Source organism: Haliaeetus albicilla, chromosome 1, assembly GCF_947461875.1.
Source record: "Haliaeetus albicilla chromosome 1, bHalAlb1.1, whole genome shotgun sequence".
NCBI lineage: Eukaryota > Metazoa > Chordata > Aves > Accipitriformes > Accipitridae > Haliaeetus > Haliaeetus albicilla.
Window position 1 is genome coordinate 68,677,133 of NC_091483.1, and position 20,791 is coordinate 68,697,923.

Here is a 20,791-nt window from a genome sequence, read left to right on the forward strand (position 1 = left end):
GTGCATGAGAAACATACATCCTTGCTGAATGGACCTCAAAATCATTGCATAATGTTACATATAATAGCAAGTGGTGTATGCATTTTAACTACATATTGTTGTTAGTGTAAGGCACTTCTGGTTTAGTAAAATAACTGAAAAAAATAACAGCTGCTGTTTAGAAATTATTATCTTCAAGATCTGGAGGCATGCATTAAGTCCTAAATAATAAATTCTGTATTTGAATAGTATAAACACAGAAGCAGGAAAATACTATCTTCACACCTGCTGCCTCCTTTTTGTCCACTGTTCACAAATACTCACGTGAATACTTTACAGAAGTAAATGGGAAAATTATATACTCACAGATAATGAATGCAAATTTGCTTTCTATTAACATTGGAACTAGATACCTGGTGAAAGTTATTTCTCATGCATTAAGTGTTCATCTAACTTCATGGTGCATCCAATTAAATTGAACTGAGCTAAAAAATTTGAAACAGAACACTCAATTTGTATTGATGTCCTTCCGTACTTGTATGCATGTCCTTTGGTACACTATTTATACGCACATACCTATTTATATGCATCTCAAGAACTGCACCACTGGAAAAAAAAAAAGCAAGAATATGATGAATTGCTGATTACTTACCTTCTCTCTGACTGACTCTCCAGGAATAAGCTGTGGTTCAATGGTAATAAACAGTGTTATATACGAGCCCTCACTCAGATTTTGCACAGAATCATAACCTCTCTCGATTCCCAGGTTCTTTTCTTTGCTGTAGCCAAGGAGGACTGGAGGAACATCCACCTTAAATGTACCATCAACCTACAACATATACAGAGAAGTACTTCTCATTAGAAGCAAAAAAGCAAAACTTCCTTCTCAAATACATTTTCTACTTGTATTAAAGTATTTTATTCCTTTGATTTCTTTACTACTCTGCATTACAAAACAGTAAAATAAGAGAATATGACATATATACTGATTAACTGTGGGGAAAACATGAGACATCTCATGGTTAAATGTATTAATTACAACTGGTTTTCAGCCTCTCTTGCATATTAGGGACACTAATATTTAACGTAATGGAAATCATGCACACTAATTCTTAAAGAAAGAGTGCCAGCCTTTCACTGTTTTTCTTTCAAACAGCAAACTCCACATGGCACTATTTACCTGGAAAATGACAAAATGGCAAAATACAGGTTGCAGGACTACGCTTCTGAAGACAGCGTCACACCAACATGCCTTTGCCTATGTTTGAGTGATGTGGGAATGATGCTCCAGCATCTCACAGATGGACACCCTCCATGCAGAAGCTGCTGATGCTCCTTGGGTACAACTGGAACTGGGCCCATTCAGCCAGCTTCCCCACGGAAGAGTGCTCCGATAGACCCACCAGCCCTTTGCACCTCCCTCTGCCACCACAAACAAAAGATAAGGTCTTTCTGAAAGGTCATGCCAGACAAGAAATGGCATGCCCCTCACTTGCTCAGGCAGGTGTTAACAGTGGAACTACACAGCTTTAACAGAAAAGCAAGAAGATTAACCTCCTGATTTGGGCAGAATTCAGATGACTGCCATCAGGAAGCCTATGTTCAGTGGATGTAGAAGATGAACAGATGACTCACTGTGCTGACTCATCAAACATTTAAGAACAAAATTAAGTTTTGATAAGGAGAAAACTCTAAATAAATCACTCAATTTCTGCTGTAGTATAATAGAACAAGATGAATAAATGCTTCATTTTCTACTGAAATTTAATTGCTAGATGCACCTTGATATAACCACTGGACTGATCGTGCTTTTTCAAATTCAGTAAGAAATCCTGTTCAAATGTAAAGAATCTCTAATGTTGGGAAGATCTACGCAGGCACTCACACTATGCTTAGGGAATCAAACTGCAACACCTCCTCAAAGAGAGCCAGGAGTGCATCTGATGGGAATCCTGGAGCTAGTCTGGTTCTACAACAGAAAGACTGATACACCAACAAGAAGTATGAAGAACAGACATTGACATCAGATTGGTAATCCCTGAAGATGGATTATAGGCTCTGTCCTTCACTATATATTGGTAAGCAGCCCCTTAAAATGCCTATGTCCGCCCATTAAGTCTCTCACGACTGTGGGCAGACACACTTCTCAGGTGAAAGTCATGCATTCAGCATGCAACATTTCCCTAACAAGAGTGGTGGTCACATTATGGGACATTGTTTGCACAGGATGTCCAAAGACTTGTGTAAAGAAGGCTAGGTTTGAGGGCACCACAACCCTCCAACACCTAAATTCGTTGACTGACTTCCCAAGTTGAAGATAGCGTATTATTAAATGATCTAGCAGAAACAAGTGGACTAGCACTGGTTAGACATACACTGTCCAAAATTTCTCAGCAATGAAAAGAATCCCATGCTTTCTTGAATCCTTTGACAATTATGTTCTGTTATGCCCTGCAAACAGAGAGCCCAAGAAAACCACTTTGAACTCCAAGCACTACACTTAAATGAGATTCCTACAGACTTACCCTCCACCCAAAGAATCCAGGAGACTCACAGTATGTCTTAAAAGCCTTAAGGTTCTGATAAGTGCTCCATATAGCCAGAGGAGAGCAAATTAAGGTATCATAGGTATGCAACGTATGTCAGAATTTTCATGAAGTAAGAAACTGAGACTTTTGTGATACGATGACTTGATCTACACATGAAAGCAACTGCCCTGCAGAAAAAAAAAAGTCCTACAGCAAGATTACAATGTGATAGGACTATTGATGTGACAAATTAGTTTCCTTAACCTAAGTCTAGGATGGGTGGCTGGACAAAAAAAATGCCTTTCCCCTATGAAGAACCACATGTTTTACTATTACTCCCATGCCTAACGGTTGATATCTTTTGAAGAAAGCTTCTCTTGAAAAGTTCTAAAAATGGAGGGAAGAAGGGATTGGGCCAGGCAAAGGTGGAAATCTGGTGATTCATGAAAAGTGTGAAAAAAGAAGTTAGCTCAAGTTTCCTACCACCTATCTAGCTGATCCTCCTATTCCTAGTTCACCTATCTAGGCTGTGCAATACCAGAGATCTCAAAAGACACTGACAAAACCATCTAAAGAATATGTACTTTTAACCTCATTACTGAAGGAAGCCAGGCTGCATTGTCAGTGTAGAAGTACGTTTATCTCTTCTCCCTTCAAAACATTGAACTTACTGACAAATACTCATCAAATTTGACAAAAACCAGTGGTTTCAAAGACATTTTCAAACAATTCCATAAAAATAAACTAAGTACAGAGAACATCATAAATCTGACATTCCATTACCAGACCCTTTCCATTCTCCAGGTTTGTATTTTAAGAGATTTACTTCAAGTTATTGACACTTACCCTTGCTTGAAAATATATGGTGGTAAATGGAATCTTAACACATCCCAGCCAGTGTCTCTCAACACGAGTGCGGATTCCACTTCCTCTTTCAGGATCATCCTATTAAAAAGTTGTCCAACATAACGCTTTGTAAGACAGCTCCATTTCCTTTAATTCAATCAACAATTTAATCAACGCATTAATAAAAATTCTGTATTGTTTTAATAATTTACTATAAATATCAGTTCAACTACTAGTATGGCAATGATTATTCGGCATGCCTTTCAAGCATGCCAGATGCTGAACAAATACAAGAACATCATGGTCCATGATACAACGTGCTTGAACTTCAGGGTTCAAGTCCTGTATAACCTGTGATGGAGAACTCAAAAATCTGACAAGTAGTCCACAAGAGTCTTCTCAGACCAAGTAAATTAAGCTCTGATCTTCTAATGAAATATTTTACTACTACTTAAAAAAGCTTTTTGAAGGTAAAATTGTATGAAAATCTAACTAAACCCCATGGAATGGAAGCACTGTTTTCATATGTATTACCTATCAGGGATTTCCAAAGCTAGTATGATCAGCCTACAGTTATTTAAAAAAAAATAATTAAAAAAAAATTCTCTAAAGGCTAGAGTGACATCTGAGTTTCAAGACTGCATCTCTCTTCCCTCTGCTTCATCAAATACCATTTCAGTTTTGAGGACAGAATTCTGTTCTCAGTGAAATGTGTGCATTATTTATTTTGGGGGTTATATTTTCAAGAATGTTGAGTGCTGCTATTTTTGTGCATGCTGAATTGACTGGGAAAGCTTTCACTGGTTTCAACAGGGGAAGGAGTTATGCCAACACTGAGTGCTTACAAAAATTTCTTCTTACTAGTACTTGCAATTTTTATCTCATTCCAAAAAATTAATATATACAACCAAAAGATTATTTTTTTTTCACCGAACAGCTTGTAAAACAGGATGAGACAGAGCATAAAGAGACAGTTAATAAAAAAAATACATGAACTGGGATCATTCGTCTGGAATTTAGTAAAAAATTCTGATTAAGAACAACAGAATTCAGATGACAAGTCATATGTTGCCTCTCAGTTGTACTACCCCCAATTTCATTAACTATCAGTAAAACAGATTATATACACATGTTCAACTCTAGCAGCAGATTATATAGTACAAGCTTGATTTGTACAGACAAAGGTTAACACTATGAAGATTGCTCCCTGTAACAATCTTGCAGTATTGATGATATAAAATCATAAGGAATGACAAAATAGAAAAAAAAAAAAAAGGCACAGAAAGGTGCAAGCTATTACACTGAAAAGTCTTATTCTGTCAACTTCAAAAAGCTCATAATATTCTGTAATGTACACTATCCTTCAATTATAAACTCACCTCTACAGCATCATGAAGTACTTCATCAAAAACATTAATGAAGACTTCATCCTTCACTGACTGCAAACTGTGGGTGCTGTAGTCACCATTAGGTGCTCTGAAAAGGTTAAACAAAAAAGTTATTTGAACAGAACATGAAAATTTGAATAAATTTGCATGCTCAAATTAAATTATTATTACTCAGAAATAATTTTATTTCATTTTGCCACACCTAAATGGAAGCTCAAGTTCCTCATTCCAGTTGGGGTTTGGACCCTCTGCTGTTGTTGTCCGGCAGACTGTTCGCTGAAAAGAAACTTCTACAAAAGGACGGACTAAAACCTATAAATGGAGATCAAAACAAAGGAAACAGACCTCTATAAAAATTCATCAGAACATATTAAATTACACATTTTCATGTATTTAGAAAAATAAACATATACTTTGTGGAGATCAGGCTGGTCTAGCCCAGATAAAACTTCAGTACCCCTTAAATATTGCACTTCCCAGGCTTCTAAGGATTTATGAAGCTTTTAAAAATATTTCATACGTTAGCATTTCCAAAAGATTATGTGTATTTCAAAATACTTAACATATTTATATACACCAGCAAAACAACATTTTCTCCTCGGAGTGGGAAAGCTACTAGCTATCTCATCAAAGAAGGTAACCGAAACAGAACATGAGATCCAGACACCAACAGAAAAAAGTGCACTTGTATCCTCTTACCTGTAATCCAAGCAGCCTACTGCTACAATCCTGGTTGTCTCTGAAACTGGCTCCTATTACAGATAAGCAACTTCACACAACAAACCCCTAACGTGATTAAAAATGCTTTAATGGTGCATTTTATTAACATTCAAATGCATATAAGCCAGAACCTTTTCTACATCTCAAAAAGCTGTACTTTTGAAGAAAAATAATAAAAAAAAGGAAAAAACCCTGAAGGGCTTCCATCTTCATTCAGAAGGATGCTGACTTCATGTTCTCAACAGTATGCAAAATGTAGTTTCAGTATCAGCTGTTAAGAATGGCTGTGCTGGTTTAGACTAAGAGTGCACTGGGCCCAAAATTAAGGCTGTGAAAATGGCCATCAGATGACACATACAAACAGAGCAGGCATATATGATATTTTCTCCTGTTACTCTCCCAGGCTTCAACTGTTTTCAGATGAAGGACTTTCCTTAGCCTGTAAAGATTTTTCTATTTAGTAACTCCCAATGGATCACTCTTCCAAATACTTGTCCAATACCCTCTTCAATGCAAGCAAACGTTTTTAGTCCACAACACATGCAAGCAACTTCTCTGGGCACCTACTAACTTCTGCATGAAGAATCACAATCTTCTGTTTGTTTTGAAGCTAACTCCTACCAGCTTCATTTGACAATCAATCACCCTTGTACTGAAAGAGCCAGTAAACAGCCAATCCCTATCCACAATCTCTATATAATCATGACTTTGTGCCTCTCTACCATATTCCTCCTCCCCTACTCACAGTTACTACCATTCTGGCTGAAAAGCCCTACCATTTTTCACTGTACAGCAGCCATTCTGTATTTCTGACATCCTTATCACCCTTCTCTAAAGCTTTTGCAGCTTTATATCTTTTTCAGATCAAGGAGTGGGCAAGCCAGCCTCACTAATAAGATACCTTTCTGATGGCACATGTTACTGCCTGTGGAAAAGAGGAACGCTCACAACTTCACGTAAGAAAATGTTAGTGTTGTAATATACCTGGTTGAATGCCCAGTCTGGGCTATCTGTTGGGCTCTGAGCTGATGGAGAGGCTGCAAACATGTCATTAAAGGACCTTGAAGATTTGGATGGTTGTTGAAGTTTGCTATGAGAGGAAACAGACAACAACAAGAAAAGACATAGAACACATTCCAAAATATAAATCCCTCACATTCTGTACTAACCATACAGAATTCTGGAAATATTTCTGATATTTTTATGTTATAACTTTAACCTTGGAAAAATATTTATTCGATCAAATAACACAAAAAGAATGCCAGAAAGGGTAGCAAATGTATAGCTCTTGTAAGCCTCATTGCAAAAGAGTGCTTTGTGCCTGGAGGCTCTGACAAGCTTATCAACCCCAGGCTTTTGTTGGTTTTTTTTGCCTACCCCATATAATCACTTGAGCTACAGATTTTTCAGCTTAAGGAGATGAATCCCCACAGAATTCATAAACAGTGTGGACTTCATGGTATCCAGGCAAGGCTTCTATGACAAAATTAAACCCATGTGAATATTACACAATTGGCAACCCATGAGTGAAATAAAATAAATGTTAATACGTTTATTTTTATAGTGTTTCCAGATAATTTTTTGTAATAACACCACAGTGCACGTTATAAAAGAATAACTATTCATGGAGAAAGCAGCTCAAAATAAGATGCCATATAACGCAAAAAGACTAGGGGGGGGTTTAGTTATTTTTGTATACTGATAATGAATTGAAATTTTAATCTTTTCCTTCCTGTCAACATGTTTCTAATATGAATTGCTTTTCTCAATATGAACTTATTTACAGAAATGCAACAGAACCTTTGTTATAGTGAAGGTTTAAAACAGTAGAAGATACTAAATTCTGTATGCACAGTAATTGGTCAGCTTGAAAACACCTCCGAGTTAAATGCAAAGTGTATTCATTTTGGGAGAAAGAGAGAACGCTGCATGAATACATTGCTTCTGGAACTGAACCAGAGTGTTCAAAACTCAGGTATCTCTACATGACGCAGCATCACGCAGTGCAGGCATTGCCTTAACGTACGAATGCCTGAAGGTAATGGTCACCTTTAAAATTAGTCAGAGCCAAATTAGGCTCAGGCCATTAACTTAAACAGTTCATGAAGGAGAAGACCAACATGCTACACTCAGGAGGCAAATATAGAATCCCATAATGAAGAACTGGATTTTTTTTTAATACTTATTTTTGGTATTTAATTAAGATATTATGAATTACAATTGCCCTAACTAACAGACTTGCTTAAGGTATAATTCATCTGATATTACCAGAGTTATAATGTTGTCAAAGTTATCTTCTGGACAGTTTTTTCCTCAAGCAGACGAATACAGTTCTTGGCAAAACATTTCTTGAATTTAGGAGTTATTGATAAATGATTATATTATTCTACAAACCTACAAAACAGCAGTTCTTTATCATTATTAATAGAAAGATAAGTGTATGTATGTTTTTATCATGAAGATCAAAACAACACACATGGCTGAATTTCAACATTAGTTGCTTCAGCTGTCCTCAAAACAGCTGCAACCAGAAAATGAATCTGTACTGGAAAGAGGCATTTAAACATACCTCATCACTGGTTTTCTCACTGGAATATCATAAGCTCTAATGATGTTCACTAACAGTTTTATGTCTCCATCTGATAAATTCTGTGCTGTGACCTTCTTCCTTTCTTTTCTTCTTGGCTTTAATGGTCGTTTTGGTTCTGCCAGTTTAAAGAGGCTGAGTCCCAAAATGCTAATAAACATAAAAGACATATTTAGTCATTTTTGCAGAGAATCCAGCATTCTAGTGTTTCTATGACACACATGCAAATTATGCACTAACAGAAAAAGGAAATATGTGCTCCTGTTAGTGCCATACAAAACTCTGTGAAATGTCAAAACGTTTTAATTGCTTAGGACAACACAATCCAGTTTTGTCTTATATATCAGAAATTATAACTTAACTGTGCAAAAAAGGTGGGCTTTTTTCCAAAACTAGGTAAGATACAAATAAGGCAATTAGACAGCTTCAAGACAGATCTAAACTACAGTGCTATAAACAAGGTATCTAGCAGACGACTACAACCACTGTATGGAATAGACAAAAAAATCTAATTACACAGCTATGTACAACAAACAATACGCTATAGAAAGGAAGCAGAATGAATATGCCACAACATACCCTGGACCCTCAGAACTTATAACCCAAGGCAAAGCAGAATCAAATTAAAAAAACAAAAAAAAAAGGAAAAGAATATGTATGTTTTTACACATCGTTGACACTAACTGAAGACATTCCAAAATCTACTTTAAAAACTGATAGCCAATGGCATTCTTTCCTTATACATAATAAAAAAATCACATTAATTACTGTTAAAATAACACCAAACCACAAGTTACTGAAATAGCCCATGAAGTAGATGCTTAAAACCAATCATGGTGTATTTTAAATTCACTAACCATATAAATTAGCAAATAGAATCCAATATCAATTAGTATTCATGATAAGAAAGTATCAGTGAAGCATTTGATTTTAAACTTCAAAAGCTGATTATAGTCTCATTCAGATTTTTCCATTCTGTGTTGTGAAAACATGAACTTAAAAAATAGGATGAACTCTTTTATGAGAGCAAGTCTCTGTATCTCCAGCAGATGGGACTGTTTAGATTTATACTGCTGATTGAAAAAGCTTTGCCTGTACTTTAAGGGTGTCACATTTATAGGGAACGCAAGCAACTTCTACATAAAAGAAAAAATATCTTTCACAACCTGTTTACTTACAGAGATTTTAAGTGAGCAATGCTAATTAAGAGTCACCTATACTGATTTTGACATCAGTCATCACAGCAAGTATGGGATTTGGAATAAAAATTCAAAGAAAGTGCTTAAGTAATAAGGCAAATAACAATCTTAAAACAAAAAAGAAGTAATTTCCAAACCCAGTAACATTTCTGAAAGTAAACACCATATGGTGGCATCCAGCAACAGCAAACAGAAATACATGAGAAGTAAAATAAAGAAAATGACTGTTAAAAAAATCTATTGCACATTATTGGCAGGGCATATGCACTGACTCTAAGTGAGTATCACCTATAGAACCAGTAGTAGTATTACTACCTCTGATGCTTGTCTGATATTTGGAAATCATTCAATCTGGCACCAGCTAGGGCTACGCTCAGCTCATCAGATCACAGCCTGATGCATTATATCCTGCTAAATCTTATTTACACGCTGTCACATTACTTCTGCCAAAACCAGACTTCTTCCTAAAAAATTTTTTTACACACTTTGTGTATCAATACACTGTACTGGTAGAAGTGTACACAGTGATTGGAACTAAACACAAAATTGCATCAGAAGTCACATCAATATACTTTGCAAAAAAAAAGACCAGAGATGGTTTTACATTATTTTGATAGAACAAATAAAGATAGCTCCCTTACCCCAGGCTGGGAATCTCCTCTTCATTGACAAGGTCAGAGAGAAGGAAATTGTGTTTTGCTATGAGGAAACGGTTTATGACTGATTCTCGAACCTGTGAATGGGGACGTAGAGGAGACAAAAGTACATTTCTAATCCAAACCCACTGCAAATATTTGCGTTCTGTTAAACACAAAGAAAATGTCCAAATATACATTCTTTATTTTTTTTCCACTATTAAAAAGAGTCACGGTCCAAGGAAAGTTTTCTTTCCATCAGATATTTCTCCAGAACATAATATAAGCTCATTTTACAAATACACCAATTCTCTAGAAACATACTGGCTAGCCAGATATAAGAATGTATGAAAGCATACAATCAGAAAATGAAGCCTTATCCGCTTACAGCTCATCATCAGAAACAATCACAACAATAAATGACACTAACAGACATCTCTTTTCCATGTCTAAATGAAGAAAAGGCTGTAGAGAAATCTGTATGGTATCAGTTATGGGGAATAAACACAACACTTTGGACTGCAGAACAATTGATGAAGCCCGTATTACAAGTACAATGATTTCAAATAGATGTTTAAAATCCTTAGTTCCTTTCATTTCTATGCTGAGGTCAGACTGAAGCACAGAGATGAAAGTCTTCCCTCTTCTCCCAGCAACTCTGTGGAAGCAGACTGGCAGAGAAGGTTTGTCCTTTTTTTCCTACTACTAATTATTACTACTATTAGTACTAACGCTACTAATGCCTTTATATACTGTGCTGTTACAAGATCAGTTGCAGAACAGCGACAACAATTTTCTGCAATACATCTCCTCTGTTATTTTAAAAAGTTTTTATTGAAGTGATTGTTATTATACCTTTGAGTTGAAGTGATAGGCATATATAGATCGCATTTCAGAGTGAACTGAATTTCAGTTCTGATGTGAGCAATCGAATTTTCCAGCACATCTGACAATTTATAAAAGTGTAAAATATCCAAATATTATTTTTAAAAAGGCTACTTGTATTTAATCTAAAAGAGTGACAAATAAAGGTACCGTAATGTACGTTACTCTGTACTACTACGCTATTACTCAGTGTGCTGCATAAACCACACGTTTGAGTACAAACTTAAATACCATGCAAAACATACAGTGCTGACACAGACATGACAGCTTTGTTAAAAGTAATTTTATTATCATACTGAATCTGGGCTTTGGCACTTGCCTGGGAGATTTAAACACTCTTCATTGTCTAGATTCTTTTACAAAACGTTCTTTCTAACAAACAATTTGTTTTGTCCTGCATCAAATCAACCTAATCATCATATTACATGTTTTGCTGGCTGGCTAGGATTTGATACACTTTTTGCTATTTCCGGTACTGGTAAGAAACTGGTAGCCTTGTTTTGCACTTGATATTTTTCCAAAATAGTCTGAAATTGCAAACTTCTCGTGGTTATAGGACCAATGTTTTCCGATGATGTTTCTCTCTAAGGATTAAAGATAATGTCATCCTAACAGAATGAACAGACTAGAAAAATAAATTTAATCAAGATAAGGGGGAAAAAGATGTTACTCTAATACCACAAAGAAGGTAATGTGATGGAAGATATGCCCTCTGCCTTAGGCTGCACGACAAGACACTACTCTGTGTATTGCATTAAATGATTTTTAACAGCGGTTAGGGCCACTTTCATGGAGATAATTAAGTTCTTAGCATCACAGCTTACAAGATGGAAAACAGGGAGGAGAGGGACATCAGTAAATACCTGGGACACAACAGTACAAACCTCTGGGGCACTGGAGAAAAAAAAATTTACAGAACTGCTAGAAAAATCCAGAATGGCTGGTCATTTTGTATATTGCATCTTTTTCAATAACATTAAATGAGTCATTCACAAACCCCCACTTGTTCAATTAGACCAGTTTCAGGCCTACCTTGGAATTTTAAAGATGTCTGTACGTCATGTTTAGAGATGAATCAGTTTTTTAGTATTCATGGAAATAAAGCATCCAAATATAGAAGCAACATATGGCCTAGAGAAATATGGTGGATCCATACTTTTTGCAGCTTACCTTCTGTAGATAGTTGGCAACAACTGCTCTGTGTGCATCTAGGTAATTTTTGCTGTCAATCACATCCCTCTCTTGCAGTCTCTTCTCATAGTCCTAAAGACATTTACTAGAGTTTGTGATTTGATACATATTTTCAGTGCTTTATTGCATACAAGAAAAATGGCAAATATTTCATTAATATTAATGTATGGATCACAGAAAACCAAAACAGGTGTCAGAGGTTTATAAAGCTATTCTTAATGCTAATGTATACAGCAATAGCATTGCTAAACTTCCATGAATAGAGACAAGAGTTCCATTAAATTACAAAATTCATGTGGTTTAAATTACTATGAATAACTTGAAGATCGCCCTCTCTTCTTTTAAAGCTGAACTTTGACCTGCTGCTATAAACTGAAATTCCATTTGAACTACTGCAGCTGCAATAGGGATAATCCTTTATAAACAGAAGTGATGCAGTATTCATGGAAGATTACCTGAAATCTGAACTGTGTTTTAATACACGTAACTAGTTTTCATAGTGTCTAACACTGAAAGAAACTTGACTTGTGAGAAAGTTTGTTGAGAAACAATTACAGAGCTATTTTTAAGTTATATTTAAGAAATAGAGATCTAATAGCATAATAAAAATCTCTGTACTTCGTGACAAAGTGAAAGCTCTTTAAGCAGCCAGAGAATGAAGATTTTGCTTTGCCTGAGGTTTGATAAAAGAGTCTGTAGCCTAACCAAGGGGCTGACATGAATACTCGTTACCACCACAAGAAAAGATTTACGAGAAGCACTTGGTCCTTGGGAAGAAGTATGTTGATGGAATATTTTTCAGGGTTGTGGTTACTATTCTGGTAGACTACAACGAAAGCTGTACTGACAAATGCAACTTTTATTCACAAGTTTAGGAAAACATCTCATAAATTAAGAAAAGGCTAGAGCCAACACTCAGCTTCCAAGCAAAACACATAGCCTACAAGTCCAGGGGGTCTCCCAGGACCTGCAGCTTAATGGCAGTCTGCAAATCAAGTTGGCTTTAGAACCACAGCTAGTTATGATGTAAAAGCTACTCAGGTAAATTAATCTTCAGGCGATTTTGCTACTGTTTTTACTTAACATTTTTTCCTAAGGGTGCGGGAAGCACATTGTGGAAACACGGTGCTTCATTATTTCAACAGTAAGTGTTTATCTAACTTCTTCAGTGAATAATAATTATTGTTGAATGACTTCAGATTAGCAACAAAATAAAGTAAGAATAGCTCTTCTGAGCCAGAAATCTTAATTTTTAAGCAGCTTTAGTAATGACTAACCTAGAAGTCCAGTAACAGGAGTTGAATGTCTAACTGGTACACGCATATGCATTGCTCCCTTCAGAAGTCTTTTTACTGCAATATGATTTAAGTACCACAAATCGTTAACCAGTACTTGTTAACTTTTAGTAAACTGCTGGCATTAAATGAACTTCCAGAAGAAATAGGAAAAGATCATAAACTTCTGATAAAGCAAATATTCAGATACAGACTGACTGGCCCCGACTCTGGTGTTGAACACCAAACTAAAACTCTTCCTATTTGACCCAAGACACTTGTTTTGTTTTATTTCCATAAGTGTATCAAGACATTCTGCTTGCCCATGAGTATGGCATATCTTGGATTATCAAAATCCTACAGCCCATGCTGCTGGGCTCATTGGTGGAGATGATGGACCCATTTGTCCTCAGGAACAGAAGGAACCAAAACTATAAAGCAAAAGAAGACTTCATAGCAGTACTGAATATTAGTGCTGTACACTGTAAAAAGACTGGAGAGGACAAATAAAACAATCACATGGGGAAACACCACAGTGGGGAAAAAATTAATATAATTTCATAGCCTAATTGTGTTGGGTCAGGCTGGGATGGACTTAATTTTCTTCATAACACCTGGTATGGTGCTATGTTTTGAATCTGTGACTCAAATGGTGTTGGTAACACACCACTGTTTAGACTGTTTTTGAGAAGTGTTTGCACAGTGTCAGCACCATTTTTTCCAATTCTCCCCGCCCCCCAGCAAGTAGGTGGCGGTGTGCAAGAAGTTGAGAGAGGACACAACAAGAACAGCTAACTCAAAATTATCAAAAGCATATTCCATTCCATGAAATGTCATGATCAGCAGTAAAACAGAAAGGAAGGGGATTTTGGGGAAAGTAGCCATTGCTCAAAGACTGGCTAGGGCTTGGTCTACATCTGGGAGGTGGCAAGTGCCTTTACATCACTTAGTTTTATAAGCAAAGGAAAGAGAAAGAAGAAAGAAAAAACATCTCAACCCCTGAGTTTTCTTGCTTTTGCTCTACCTATTCTCTCCCCTGTCCAAAGTGGGAGGGAAAGGGAAAGTGAACAAGCATCTGTGTGGTGCTTAGCTGCCTACCACCGTTTATCAACAGCAGGAAACTTCCATTATCAGATTTAGGTACGACTACAGAATTTGTCATTTAGGAATAGTGATACAGATTGAAAATATCACTGTCAACAAATGGAATGCACTTATTCCTGGTTAGGATACCCTGAGGAAATATGGGTTTGAATGGACTGAATGGACCGCTTGCTGGGCTGAAAACCAGAAGGACAACTGAGCTCTAACTGTAAGGAACAATAGCTCAATGTACAGTTGGTGTCCTCTAACTAGCAAAGTACCCCTGGGATTGATTATAGGGCCAATATTACTCAGTATCTTCACCAGTGACCTGGACGAGGAGACACAATACAATGCCAGCAACTTAGCCAACAATACTTGATTAGGAAGAGTGATTAATACAATACATCTGAACCACAATTCAGATGGCTCTTGATAATTGAAGACTGTGACAACTGAGGTCTCAATGAAGAAAATTCTGTATTGAGGGTGGAGTGACTCCATGTGCTGGCTGGCATAGACTGGAAAGCAACCAGTAGAATAACAACCATACTCAAAAAAATCTGGAGGTTATGGTTTAATGACAACCAATGATGTATTCTTTTGGCAAAAGGCAAACCACAGGCTACATTAGGAGTAGCATGGCCTACAAAGGGAAATGACTAGCCCCTCCAACCTGGCACTTGTGAGGGCATACCTGAAATATTGTGTCCAATTTGGGGCTGCCAGTTCAAGAAGCATTTGGAAACTGGATGGGGTCCACTAAAGGACTACTAAGACAGTCAGAGGCCTAGAGTACATGACCTACAAGAAGAGCTCATAATCTTAGAGTAGTGTAGGTTGGAAGACACTTCTAGGGGTCATCTGATCTAAACCCTCACTCAAAGCAGGAACAGCTCCCATCAGGATGCTCATGGCCTTTGCCAGTTGAATTTTCAGTATCACGACATGACAATTCTACAAACTTGCTGGACAATGTGTTCTAGAATTCTTCGTGAAAAATGTTTTCATTATATCTAACTGGAATTTCTCTTGGAGTAACTTGTGTCTGTCATCATCTTGCCTCCAAGATGAGTCTTGCTCTGTTTTCTCTGCACCATCTCACTAGGTACCTGAAGGAAGCAATAAGATACCCCCTTAGCCTTGCCTGCTTAGGCCAAAACAAACTTGGTCCTTTCAGCCTCTCCTTGTATGTCATGTGCTCCAGCTCTGTAGATATTCTAGTAGCTCTGTGCTGGACTTGCTCCCGTCTATCAGTGTCTTTCTTGCACGGGACAAGGTGTTCAACTTAATTAGTCTGGTGAGGAAGCGATTAATGAGTAATCCAATATCTGCCCACAACTATTTCAGGGGCAGTTACAAAGAAGAGCGTGCCAAACTCATCTCTGTAGTTCCAGACAATATAACAAGGGAAAACAGCCATTAAATACAATTTGGAAGGCTCAAGTTGGTCATGATTTTTTTTTTTTTTTTTTTTTTAAATCACTGGAAGGATAGTGCAGTACTGGAACAGGTTATCCAGAAAGGCCATGGAATCTCCCACTTAGAGGTTTTCAAGACTTGGCTAGACAAATACACAGCTGACCTCATCTAGTGCTGGCAACAGTTGCACCACTTCAGCGGAAAGCAGAACTAGATGACCTCCAGACAAAATTTTCCAAAAAATATTTCCATGATTCTATGGATTTTCAGACTTCTTTGCCAAATAGCTAGTAAACCAACTAGGAACAATACCACTTTAAACTTAGTTTTGAAGACCATGTCATATAAAATGAACTTGGAATGGGTGATCATGGGTTTATCCAATTTATCCTTAATGAAAAAAAAAAAATCAAATAAAACAACTCAAACTATGGTTTTCAATTTTGAATGATAACATGAAATGAACAAAGTTAGTCTGTAAAATCAACTGGGTCAGAAATGTTTACCAAAGATGTAGCACATCTTTAAATAAAAGATACAAAACTAAACTAAAATTTAAAAAGGAAAAATATTTATTGCAAAGAGCCAGACATCATTGAATTAATAAATACCTTTTTAAAAAGATATAATCCAAAAGAAATGGTAGGAAGGAATTTTTCAAAGAAACTTGTGTAAGAAGAAGTAGGGATAAAGCAGTAGTTGCCAGAATCCAAGATGATTCTGATCCTGCTAAGGCAATGAACACACTAAAATGCTCCTTAGCTACACAAATTGCTAAAGAACAAAAGAATGCACGACTTAACACTAATAATGGAGTTAAGATTAAAAATAATTGAAGTATGACCCAAATAAAAAATGCACACATGGCATTTCAGTAAGGTAATTAACAGACAGGCAAGGACAGGGTAAACTAATTGCAACAATGTACTAAAACAGAAATAACTGCAACATAGGCTGTAACAAAACATAAAAAGGTTTTAATTCTCATTAGAGTCATTGCTTCCAGCAGTGTCCACAGAAAGGGCTCAAAAGTTAATAAGCCTAAGCCTGAATTATCTTTGCATTACCTTTCTATATTTGAAATCACTTAAAAAAAAGTCTCTTACCTTTAATAAAACCTATCTTAGAACATTTGTGCCTACAGCAGTTGCTGTGTTTTATTTTTGTCCTTCCACAGTATAGCTGTGGAAATATTGCCTTGGAGGGAAGCTATCTTAATTAGATTAAAATAACACTAGAAAAGACACAGGAATAAAATTCTGATTTTTTTTTACACGTCAGCATAGCTGTACATTCTTTAAGGGACCAACTGACTTAATTGCAAGTCAAATATTATTAGCATTAAAATTAGAAAAGAAATATTTCACATAAAATTCTACCTGGAAGATTTTCTCACTGATTTCTCGTTCATGTAAAGGGACTTGCTTATAGTTTCGGAACTCTGCCACCTCCCCATTTCTGAGCTGCAAGAGTCGGAATCTCTTTGATCTATTAAATTCCTCATCAGAAACAAAATTAAATTCTTGCTGCAACTGTTCCAATCTGAAGAAATCAGGAACATGTGCCTCTCCACTTGTAGCAACCTATATTAGTCAAAAAAACCCAAAGTGACAAAAGTCTATAAAATAACTTTTGTTAAGTCTTACATGCATATTGCAAGGATGTTCATTTTAAGCAAAAGCAATTGAGATGGATCAGACTGAAACATTAAGTGTTTTAAAGTAGGTTTTTGTTGAGTGAAGTATATGAGATTATACATTTAAGAATACAATAAAATTCTATTTCTTCGTAGCATAAACAAAACATTAAAGAGTGGGAAAACTATAACATAGCAGAGTAACCTAGGAAGCTGTACTGTAAAGACGATTCATTTACAAAACTTCAGCTATGTAAATAGCTCCTCAATTTGATGTTTAGAAAAGTTGCAACTCCCACAACACACTACATCTTTGTGCAACTGTCACGAATGAGCAACTTCCTATTTAACACCATAGAAGTACACTGGGAATACCCCTACCCTTAAAGGAAACAACAAACTCAAAATCCTTTTTTTTTTTTTAATTTATAAATTAATCAGCTTGCATATTCCCTTATGCATATTTTTCACCACTAGAATACTGCTGAATGGATTAATAAATTATACTTATTAATAAATCATTAACGCACTATTAAATAGATTAATAAATCATTTTTTTTAGTAGACATTTTGCTTCTTAACACTCACACAAGTGCATCCACTACAAATTCAAATACTGCTATACTCCCTCTCTGGCATGCATGCAGATTGCTGGAGAAGGTACTGGTGACTAGGTGTTTCACAGCTCCATTAGCCCTACAGCTCTCAAAAAGCCACTTACCATGATCAGCTGCATCAGAGCTGCATTGTTTGGGTCATTTGGATCAAGTTTTGCTTCCGCTGCCCACTTAGCTAGTTTCTTCATGTCAGTTAAGCCTGATGTGCCAATGGATGCAATAGCATCAATATTTTTTAAAGCACTAAAAAGACAAAATTGACAGAACTTATACCTAAAACATATATGACTTAGCAACATAAAAAAGTATTTAAAACAATCTTAGAAAAAAACAAAAAGGTCCCCACAACCTGAATAGTAAATTCCACTACACAATTCTTAGTTGGAGCTATGCAACTGACAGAATGATGAATTGCAAAGGAAAGTGAAGGGGAAACATGAAGGAACTGGTGGAAGAGAACTTTTCTACAAGGTAATAAGGTGCTTATCGATACATTTATGATACACTTAAACTATTCCATGTTGCTGATTACTAGGAAGTAAGACGATAAATTGCCTCACAGCATGAAAGTTAACATAAAAGTTTTGACAATCCATATAGAAAAGAACTTCTCAGATGTACATTCCTTGCTTGTGCTATGCCTTAAATCCTGTCTTTGACCTGTCTCCAGGATGGTGCTCTCAGACCTGCATTGTAGCCTTGGTCTCTGCCCCCTTCCCTGCTATTTCTGGATAGACCCTGGGGCCCAATTCATGCCCTCGCCAAGTCTGGGATTGCTGCCAGCACCCTGCTCTGCCTGTTACGTTCGGCTCCTGTAAGACTGCATGTTGGCTGGTGAGGACAGCGCCTGTGCTGGGACACCCTTGCAGCTTTCTCCCTTGTGATGCAGCCCTGCTTTTGGTCCTCCCTGACACTACAACTCCCAGCTCCACTCCTTAACCTTTGGATGCTCCTGCTCACTTTCTTGTATTCACAGTAGGCAAGGAAGTATGGTAGGTAGTCTGCAGGCCATTTGCACACTGACTTGCTGGCCAGGCTTCTGGCATCTTCTCACAAAAGCCACCTCTGAAGCCCCACTGCTACCAAAACCTTGCCACGTAAACCCAGTACATCAGGACATGCGTGTTATTAGCCAAAGACCACAAAAGGTGGATGTTGCCCCTTCTCTTGTTAGGCGTGCTAATTTGAGTCTTTGTTCTCTACTTATCTGAATATTTTCAAGAAAGCTTTAAGAACTTACGGATCTTTCTTGCACTTGGTTAGAATTAGTCAAATATCCAGCAGTTACTAGAGCAGCAGATAAAGTGGTAACATCAAGGTTGTACCTTTAGGCACCACTCTTGAACAAGTGCACACTGAATCACGATTGTGCTGAAAAGCTAATGGGCAGGAATAACTAACTTTAGGCATGAAAATCCTGTCTCCGACTTTCACGACAATGGAAAGTCACAGAGGGCTGTCCATCTCTAGAGGGTGATTCAAAGAAGAGTGTTTCACAGCTAACTTCCTTCTGAAATTCCCCACTTTTCCATTTACTACAGTGATTAGTCTCCCCAGTTTAAAGTTAGCTTTTGGGAATGCATCCTTATGTTTTAATCTCATGCTATTCTATTCTCATTGAAGTCAGCAGGTTATTCATATGCTGATCAGGAAATTACTCTAACAGCTGCAGCTTGGGTCAAAAATAGTAACAGAGTAATTTGGATGCCAGTGTCTAGCCTTTAAATAAATAAAAATCTGACAATCTAATCAGCTGGAGCAGGTACTTGCTCAGTATTAATAAATATGGGAAAACTCTTAAGGCTTTACAGTGAAGTTACCTGAGGACATTACAAAAGCAGACTTTAGGTATCATCTCCTTAACTTTATTGGAATTATATAAAAGCAACAAAAAGGACAAATAATCTACAATATCCAACTGGCTGCCACAGGGGAAATTAGATTGTTTTGAATGGAATAATATACTCATTTCTGCAGGTCAACAGGCTTCTGATGGAGAAAAATCACAAAAGACTGTTATCTTGGAATGATCTGACAGATGAGAATTTTTCACTGATTGATTCACTAACAGTGTCAAGCCCCCATACTAACTTCTACTGCTTTCATAGTGTAATTTTTGTCATTAATTACAGAAAAGGCATTTAAAGCATGTGTCCCAATAGCCTCCCCAAATGCACTTCAGGTAAGAAAGAGCTGGAGCTTCTGTTCTTAGAAAAATGATTACAGGGAAGTTCCTTGCCAATATATAAATCTTCTATTAGAAAATTATAAAAGTGAATTAATCAGCTTGAGTTTAACTTTAATATTGTCTATAAATAATATACTAAAAGATAAAATTTCTACCTAAAATCTGTTTACCAAAAAGGTGTACCCTGACATATCTGCAGGGGGTTACAGCGCAAAGTAAAATATCTAAACTTAAGGAAAAATATTATGAAAATTCTTGATTATGAAAGTCTATTTTTTTTAAATACTAGTATAACCAGTTTCCCATGAATCACTGAAAATTTGTATCATATTACCTTGGAACGCCTGTGTTTTGCTGAGATACTGGAGGAATTAAGGGGATTCCTTTTTCTCCAACTGCCCAAGAGACACTATTGGATACTTTCCCAGAGGTCATTAAAGTCATTTTGTTGCTACCATCAGCTTCAAATGAGAAGGACACACCTATCAAGGGGGAAAAAAACCCATATTAGTATATTTATGCATTCAAACTCAGTGTCTAAATATCCTTACAAATACTTCCTGAAAATAAGTAGTCAAATAATCTGTGCCTTCGTATAAATGGGGTAATGTGA

At 36.7% G+C, this 20,791-nt stretch overlaps 1 protein-coding gene across 1 annotated transcript in view; it reads right to left on the reverse strand.

The window, feature by feature from the left end:
- Nucleotides 1-20,791, reverse strand: part of CC2D2A (coiled-coil and C2 domain containing 2A) — a 64,431-nt gene that overhangs the window by 13,237 nt on the left and 30,403 nt on the right. The window contains 11 exon segments of the mRNA XM_069793334.1: nt 632-808; nt 3,354-3,452; nt 4,733-4,829; nt 4,944-5,053; nt 6,446-6,551; nt 8,031-8,198; nt 9,889-9,980; nt 11,938-12,030; nt 17,117-17,320; nt 18,095-18,233; nt 20,513-20,660. Of these exon segments, the coding sequence (XP_069649435.1) occupies nt 632-808; nt 3,354-3,452; nt 4,733-4,829; nt 4,944-5,053; nt 6,446-6,551; nt 8,031-8,198; nt 9,889-9,980; nt 11,938-12,030; nt 17,117-17,320; nt 18,095-18,233; nt 20,513-20,660 (1,433 nt within the window).